General features: G+C 35.0%; 1 protein-coding gene across 1 annotated transcript; it reads left to right on the forward strand.

Annotated features, from left to right (window-relative positions):
• The first annotated feature begins 23 nt into the window (after positions 1 to 23).
• LOC105341521 (DNA fragmentation factor subunit beta) lies at positions 24 to 8,453 on the forward strand. Its single transcript, XM_011448083.4, has 6 exons — positions 24 to 221; positions 505 to 634; positions 790 to 984; positions 2,513 to 2,592; positions 3,342 to 3,616; positions 3,849 to 8,453. Exons 1-6 carry the CDS (start codon positions 75 to 77, stop codon positions 4,048 to 4,050), a joined length of 1,029 nt encoding a protein of 342 aa, XP_011446385.3. The 5' UTR covers positions 24 to 74; the 3' UTR covers positions 4,051 to 8,453.
• Positions 8,454 to 9,399: the final 946 nt, after the last annotated feature.

Genomic DNA, 9,399 nt, shown 5'->3' on the forward strand with positions numbered 1-9,399 from the left:
TTTAAAGCGGGAAATATCAAAAACAATAAGTTTCTAAAAATAGCACGTGGGTCATTAAAAGAACATACGGTTAAATGACTTTTATACTAGACCGATTTTTGTCATTATTTAATGGCGGAATGAAGGCTTACAAAGTTCAAGACGTGAAACGCGAACAGAGAATAGGAGTGACGGCAAAAAACTTTAAGGAACTACTGGAGAAAGGGGCAGAAAAATTAAAGGCAAGATTCTCTCTATGGAGCTGCAGAAGAGTCTCTTTCTAGCTCTCTCCAGAAGGAAAATTAATGACATTACTTATACACAAAGAGAAGGAAATAATTTGTTCATACACTTACTGTTAATTGAAGATTGATAACTGTTGAAAATGTATATCATGGTAAAGTTACGTTAGCTGATGGCGTCAGCCTAATCTCAGCTGTCAGATTATAAATTTTAAGCTGAGCTTAGGGATCATCCTTATTAAGAAATTGTACCCTTTCAAAACCCCGTATTTATATCTTACAGTTGAATCCAGGGGAGGTTACAGTTTTAATTGAAGATGATGGCACTGCAGTAACAGATGACAAATTTTTCAAAAAGCTTCCAGCTCAAACTGTGTTTGTCTTTTTGAAGAAAGGCGAAACTTGGAGAGGAGGTTCATATCTCTTATGTTGATAAAATGTTCTTTAGACTGTTGTCAGAAAAGCAATTTTTACGATTTATTAAAATTAGGCCTTGGGAAATATTTCATATATTAGAAGCATTGACAACACTACAAAACCGGCCAGTAACTCTATACTTTATTAACAGCTGGGGTCCTCATTCATGATGCTCTAAGCAAGCTATATTGTGCAACGCGGAAGAACGAGATTGCCTCACAGATTCGTGATCTTCTCATAACGGAAAATGCACCAGAGAAGATCCACATTATTTCTCAGTACCTTGAACTCTTAGAGACAAACACATCCTCGGAAAAAAGGCAGGACCATGAGGACTGGTTTGAAGGTGAAGTCTGTTTTCAATAAAATTAAGCACAAACATGTTCCCATATTATACGTGTAATACCAATAGTACGATGGTCATGCCAAAGTCCAATGGTCAGGTTAAAGTCTGATGGTCTGCGCCCAAGTCAAATGGTTTGTTGCTACAAGGTGCATGCATGTCTTGAAGTACTACACCAAAGATGGAATCGACCGACTGTCCCGACAAAGGATATGTATTTGACAATGTAATGGAAAAGAGTGAGACAAACTACCCAAGTCTCTGGCAGTTTTGGTCGGTTATAAGTGAGGTAGTATACAATTATTTAATGCTTGAGCAGTTTATAGACCCAAATATTTTTCCCCGAGGTGCAGGGAATAGATCATACTGAGTTGTTCCCTGCACCAAAGGAAAAAATTCGGGTCTTTTGACTGTTCAGACATTAAATAATTGTTTTATTACCTAATTCCTTTTTTAGTATTTTGTGTTCACAATTATAAATTACAGAAGCTAGGTTTTCATACCATTATGCATTAAGGTCATTGTTAATCAATACCAAGATGACCTAACAGATAATTTTTAAGAACAATACTAATAAAACATAATAAAGTTATCTTTTAATCTTGTAGCAATTAAACTTTTTCTAAAATACGTTGCAGGTCCAATAGATCACAGTCTAATTGACCGGCGGTCCAATAGATCGCAGTCTATTGACCGACAGTTCAATAGATCACTTTCAAACCTGAATACACTTACAAAATAGACAAAAATATTTAATCTGTATTAAAACAACAAAATCCCTTTGATTAGGTAATAAAAAAAAAATGTTTATGATAGAAGATTGCGAGAACAAAAAATGTCCAAATACCTGTTACACCCAAGTTGCTTTAAATAATTTAATGACACTCAAAACTCTAACCTAAACTATCAAACTAGGGGGGTGGAGGGGGAGCTGTGAATAAATATATTTGTGCTTTGTTAAATTTATTTATTGGCCTAGAACCATTGGGCTTTGGCAGGGAAAACTATTGAACTTTGGTGCATATGTGGACCCATCAGACATATGAGTGTCACACCTCTGAAGTATGTTGACTGCATGTGAACCATTGGACTATAGTGTGTTAAACCATCAGGATTTAGCACAAACAATTAGACTTTGGTGTGACCATTGGGCTTTAGAGTTCCATCACAATTTGAAGTACTACATACTGGTATATGAATAAATGTACCGGGTTTGTGGTACATATCACCTTTTGACTTCAGAGCCATATTTATAAGAGGGAAAAAACTAATTAGAAAGTTATTAGCTAAATTGTACAATTACATGTATACATTGAATTATATCTTAGTATTAAAGAAGATTTTTAAAGTGGATGATTGTGTGATACTCACAGAGGATACTAGTTAGTTTAAATGGATTACCTATGAGGATGTTAAAGATGTAGAAAAATAGATTCTGAATCTGAATGTTTTAATACATATGTATAACTACTAAAATATATGCATACATTTATATGTTTTGCACAGACTAAATGTTGATCATTTTATGCAGGCCTCAATAAGAAATATAAAACCAAAAGTGACGTGATGAGACACAGTGCACAAACTCGGATACGCAGCTATTACATGACAGTGAGTTTTATAGTTTGTTCAGAATGTATTCCATTCAGTAAGCATACCAGTATCTAAATGAATTTGTTCAATCAGTGTATAGAATGTTTCATTACACAGCCAATTTTGTGTCTTTTTGTCTCTTGTAAATTTAAGACAAAAAGAGCATTCACATGTATTTTTTATTAAATTTATTGCTCATGGTTTCATGTGATATTTTCTCCTGTGCAAATTATTTTGTGGTTGTTATCTCTAAATTACATAATATTGTTTGCAATATTCATGGAAATTCAACTGATGTAATTCTCCATCTTTGCTAGCCAAGGGTTTTTAATATGCTACTCTCCTCATAATTGGATCAGAAACCCTTGACTAGTGAAGTTGGTAATTCTCATGAAAGTTCCTTTTGTGAACTTCATGGAAGTCCTACGTTAGGTGAGGTTCTTCATGAGAAGTTTGCGTAAAGCATATTTGCCAATGTATGAAATTTTGTCACATTTTTGCTTGTTTACCAGTATTTCCCTTTAGAATAGGGTGCAATCGTGCATTAGGAAACAAAATTGAAGCCTTATTATCTAAAGATAATATACATATACATGTATGTGTAAAGTTTGGTTAATATGGGTCATGTGGTTCCTGAAAAGGAAGTTGAAAAAGTGAAAGATAGATGGACACCAGGCACTCTTTGATCAGAGTAGCTAATTTGAGTCCATGGTCAGATGAGCCTAAAAGTACATTCATGCTTGATCAGTTTTGATTTTAATATGCAGGCAAAGGAACAAATAGAAAGAGAAGCAGACAAAGAGTACAAACAGGATCTGCTTGATCTCCTTGAGGAAGGGTTCCAGAAACTCAAGAAATCAGACTTTCATTCATCTTACTTCGACCGAACAGCGAGTGAAAAACAACGAATGTGTGACAAGCAGGGCTGGTTTCGCTGTGAGGGACCCTTTGACATGGACAACTGTGACAAATTTCACACCATTAACCCGTATGCTTCCAAAGGATATAGGCAGCTATTTGGATTGTGGAATTTAGATCACATGTAAGATATCTAAAGAACTCTGGCCAATTCAGATAAAGATATTTTTAGAATAACGAAAGTTTTCACTGCAAGTTAATTTTGAACTCTGCTATTTTAAACTTTGATAAGAAGCAAATGGATGCTAGTAGATTTGTACCAATTTTTCAAAAGAAGTCTGTATTTTGGGCTTCAAAAGAACTCTCAAAATGTATAACGTAATCTTTGAATATAAAAATGTATTTTTCTTTACCAGAATAGAAAAATCTCGAGAAGTAATTCCAAGGTTTATTGAGGCAGCACACAGTAAACAGAAACATCAGGACCTAAACATAGATCTTCTATACAAACTACTCTTCACCAGGGAGAACCTTAAACTGGTTCAGGTTGGCTGTCACAAAAAGGCTGCCCGAGAATCAGGGAAAATAACATGGAATGACTTCTGTTCTGAAGGATGACAACTATTTTAGCATATATATTCACTCTAATCTTTTCTGTTTTTGTTATATTTATGGTAGTGTTAGCAATTACTGTTGAACTCGAGAAACTTGTTACCTGCATGGATATGAAGTTTTAACATGATTACTTTCCAAGATGAGGATAATGTGATTATCTGTACTCTGAGCAGATATTTGTTTTCATTTTATTATTTTAGATAACATATTTTATTCTTAATTACTTGTTATTCACAGTTTTTAGCTCACCTGAGCCAAAGGCTCAAGTGAGCTTTTCTGATCACAATTTGTCCGTTATCTGTCGTTGTCGTCGTCGTTGTTGTCGTCATCGTTGTTGTAAACTTTTCACATTTTCATCTTCTTCTCAAGAACCACTGGGCAGATTTCGACCAAATTTGGCACAAAGCACCACTAGGTGAGGGGGATTCAAGTTTATTCAAATGAATGGCCACGCCCTCTTTAAAGGGGAGATAATTGAGAAATATTGAAAATTTGTTGGTATTTTTCAAAAATCTTCTTCTCAAAAACTATTTGGCCTGAAAAGCTTACACTTGTGTGGAGGCATCATCAGGTAGTGTAGATTCAAGTTTGTTCAAATCATGTTCCCCGGGGGTAGGGAGGGGCCACAAGAGGGGGATCAAGTTTTACATAGGAATATATAGAGAAAATATTTAAAAATCTTCTGATCAAAAACTATCAGACCAGAAAAGCTCAAATTAAAATGGGAGCATCCTTAGGTAGTGTAGATTCAAGTTTGTTCAAATTATGGTCCCCGGGGGTAGGGTGGAGCCACAATTGGGGGATCAAGTTTTACATAGGACTATATAGAGAAAATCTTTAAAAATCTTTTTCTCAAAAACTATTAGGCCAGGAAAGCTCAAATTTGAGTGGAATCATTTTCAGATAGTGTAGATTCAAGTTTGTTCAAATCATGGTCCCCGGGGGTAGGGTGGGGCCACAATTGGGGGATCATGTTTTACATAGGAATATATAGAGAAAATCTTTAAAAATCTTCTTCTCAAAAACTATTAGGCCAGGAAAGCTCAAATTTGAGTGGAAGCATCTTCAGATAGTGTAGATTCAAGTTTGTTCAAATCATGGTCCCCGGGGTAGGGTGGGGCAACAATAGGGGGATCAAGTTTTACATAGGAATATATAGAGAAAATCTTTAAAAATCTTCTTCTCAAAAACTATTAGGCCAGAAAAGCTCAAATTAAATGGAAGCATCCTCAGGAAGTGTAGCTTCAAGTTTGTTCAAATCATGGTCCCCGGGGGTAGGGTAGGGCCACAATTGGGGGATCATGTTTTACATAGGAATATATAGAGAAAATCTTTAAAAATCTTCTTCTCAAAAACTATTAGGCCATGAAAGTTCAACTTTAAGTGAAAGCATCCTCAGATAGTGTAGATTCAAGTTTGTTCAAATCATGGTCCAACGGGGTAGGGTGGGGCCACAATAGGGGGATCATGTTTTACATAGGAATATATAGAGAAAATCTTTAAAAATCTTCTTCTCAAAAACTGTTAGGCCAGAAAAGCTCAAATTAAAATGAAAGCATCCTCAGATAGTGTAGATTCAAGTTTGTTCAAATGATGATCCCCGGGGGTAGGGTGGGGCCACAATTGGGGGATCAAGTTTTACATAGGAATATATAGAGAAGATCTTTAAACAAAATTCTTTTTAAAACTATTTGGCCAAAAAAAAGCTAAAATTGGCGTGTAATCATCCTCAGATAATGTAGATTCAAGTTTGTTCAAATCATGGTCCCTGGGGGTAGGGCGGGGCCACAATGGGGAATAAATTTTTATATATAGAGAAAATCTTTTAAAGTCTTCTTCTCAAAACTATTAGGCCAGGAAAGCCCAAATTTGAGTGGAAGCATTCCAAGATCATATCGATTCAAGTTTGTTTAAATAAGAGTCCAGGGGTAGGGTGAGGCCACAATGGGGGATGAATTTTTACTTAGGAATATATAGAGAAAATCTTTAAAAATCTTCTTTTTAAAGACTATTTGGCCAGATAAGCTTAAACTTGTGTAGAGGCATCCTCGGGTAGTGTAAATTTAAGTTTCCAAAATCACAGTCCCTAGTGGTAGGGCGGGACCGTGATGGCGGTTTGAATTTTTACATAGGAATAAATAGAGAAAATCTTTAAAAATATTCTGGGAAATATTTCGGTCCAAAACCCAGTACTTAGTGTGAAAGCACAGGTTATGCAGATTTAAGTTTGCATGATGAAACCATGATTCCCTAGAGAAAAGCGGGGCCACGAAATGGGGGGGGGGTGGGTATATAGGAATAGAGAAAAATCTTCTTACAGGTACAACAACAAAAGGGGCTTGGTATTTACCAAAAAATAAGAGGTGGATAAAAATTTGCAGATTTTCAATTTTTTTTAGCAAGATCTACTGTACTCAGTTGTCAAGATATTTTGATACTGTAATGCTAATTTGATCAGAATTAAGGCAATTGTTGCTCAGGTGAGCGATGTGGCCCCTGGGCCTCTTGTTCTTTATGACTGTTTATAGCTCTTTTTTAAATGAATTAGTAAAATGCAGACATATGCATTGTTGTTAGATCTATGTACATGATATATGTGCATGTACTAGTACTATTTAATAAATTCACAAGCCTTAAGATTTCTTTCTACATGTACAATGTAGATATTTTCTCATATTATAACAGTAACTATTACATGTACTGTTAAAATGATAAAAATTATTATAGTTACTGTAAAAGAAATGGTTTACCTATTGAAAGAAATGTATTAAATGACTATTTATATTTTATGAGGCATATTTATACCCCCCGTAAACAAAGTTTGGGGGGTATATAGGAATCACCTTGTCCGTCCGTCTGTCCGTCTGTCTGTGCAATCGTGTCCAGTCCATATCTTTCTTATGGAGAAACATTGGAGGTTCTTACTTCACACAAAGATTGCTTATGACCTAAGGGTGTGTCATGACCATGACCTAAGGTCATTCAGGCAAGGTCAAGGTCACTGGCAGAAAAAATGCAAAATTCGTGTCCGGTCCATATCTTTCTTATGGAGAAATATTGGAAGTTCTTACTTCACACAAAGATTGCTTATGACCTAAGGGTGTGTCATTACCTTGACCCAAGGTCATTCATGTAAGGTCAAGGTCTCTGGCAGAAAAAAATGCAAAATTCGTGTCCGGTCCATATTTTCCTTTTGGAGAAGCATTGATTGTTCTTACTTCACACAAATATTGCTTATGACATAAGGGTGTGTCATGACCTTGACCCAAGGTCATTCGTGTAAGGTCAAGGTCTCTGGCAGAAAAAAATGCAAAATTCATGTCCGGTCCATATTTTCCTTTTGGAGAAGCATTGAATGTTCTTACTTCACACAAATATTGCTTATGACATAAGGGTGTGTCATGACCTTGACCCAAGGTCAATTGAGGAAGTTCAAGGTCATTGTTTCGAAAATGCTAAATTTTGTCTGTGTCATTTCTTGTATTAATGGAAATATTAGAAGCTAAAATTTGACACTAAGCTTGCTCTTCTCAGGCCACATAAAATTATTTTTAGATTTTCATCCCCGTTTCTCTGAAAATGGCCTGCCCCGATGAAATTTTTATTTGGAAAAAAAAATGTGTGGAAATAAAATTTTGGAAAAAATCGGGCTCAGTATACCAATAATTCAAAATGTTTAAATATTAAATGGCTGCTTGACATGTGGATTTCGTTTGATTTGAGTCATGGTTGTTAAAGGAAGGATGCAAATGTCCTCATGCATTAACAGTTAACTTAAAATAAAATGGAATTAAAGGATAGATATTGGTTTGTTTACTCCTATTAGCATTAACAGTTTTAAAAAATAGAGCAGTTGTTATTTATAGAAAATGGTCAGTGAAACAGATTCATCCAATATTTTCTATAATAGCAAAAATACACACGTTATGATTTTTTTCTTAGCGGGGGGTATCAATTGTGAGCTTGCTCACAGTACCTCTAGTTTGATACTGGCATTTTTCACTTACAGTTATTAATATAAATTAAATGTCATAATGATGAAATTGAATGTAGAACACATACTTCTGACTTATTTAGTAATTAAATTATGTTCTAAGTGCATTCTTCCTTATCCTGTGATATTTATACATGTACTTTATAAAATTGAGCTGTCTGGGTTTCTAAGTCGTGATTGATAGCCAAAAGATTGTACCTTATTTTTATTGTGGTCTCCACTGCAATTATATCTCTAAAGTACTAATCACATCTACCTGTTATATCAATTATTCGTTTATTTTCTGACAATATTTTAATCATAAATTTTGTTGAAGCAAAAATTTTGATATATATTTACATTATTACAGTTTTTATACATGTGCATTGGATGTACTGGTAAGCGTTTTGAATAAATTCTGAAATAAACTACATGCAGTTTGTTGTAAGGGTCCTGCTATGGAGATGACCTATAGGGATCATTCTGTTTGTCCATCCAAAATTACTTGTCCTGAGCATCTCTCTCCCCTTGGCTCATTCTGAATCATAACTTTACCCACAGAGTACCAAAGGGTAAAGGGTGTACAGTGGCCTTGAACCAAGTTTCTAGCTCAAAGGTCGAGGTCATAGAATTATGCTGGAAAAAATCCTTCTCTGGATTATACCGATAATCCTTCCCTTGGTCCAATATGGCTCATATTTCACCTATGGAGTGCCTTTGGTCAACAGATGTGCTGTGACCCTGAATAAGTTTCTAAGTCAGTGTCATTTCAGACAATGAAGAAAATCTTTTTTAAGAGCATACATGTATATATGACTCCCTTAGCCCTATCTGCCTCATACTTCACTTAAACTGAGATGGTAAAGGGTATGTTGAGACTTTAAACCACATTTTTTAGGTTGAATGTGAAGGTCAATGCAGATTTTTTAAAAAATCCAGTTCATATATCCATAAATTACTTCTCAATGGCTTAATCTTGCTCAGATTTATTCAAAAGAATGCCTATAGGTAAGGGGTGAGCAATGAACTTGAATAAAAGTTCTATACCAACTGATAAATTTTTAAGTCATAGGACATAGGTTAAGGTCAAAGCAAAATACTCTGAAATGCTTTTTATCCTTATGTCCATTACTTAAGCATGGCCCTGTGAGATGGTCACCATTTCAACAATGTTTAGTTTGAAATGTTCTGATAATGGTTTACAAAAAAGTATACAATAAAAAACTTGATGTATAAAGCAGAACTGAACGGGAGTTTTATTTTCAATGACATAACTCTGAAACTTGAGTAGCAAAACTTTTAAATTGGCAAGGTACATGTATGAGTCGCATATGGCTATAAAAGTATGTTGGCTGTCTTTGCCAATTAAAAAAAAAACC

The sequence above is a fragment of the Magallana gigas genome, chromosome 3 (genome assembly GCF_963853765.1).
Source record: "Magallana gigas chromosome 3, xbMagGiga1.1, whole genome shotgun sequence".
Classification (NCBI taxonomy): Eukaryota; Metazoa; Mollusca; class Bivalvia; order Ostreida; family Ostreidae; genus Magallana; species Magallana gigas.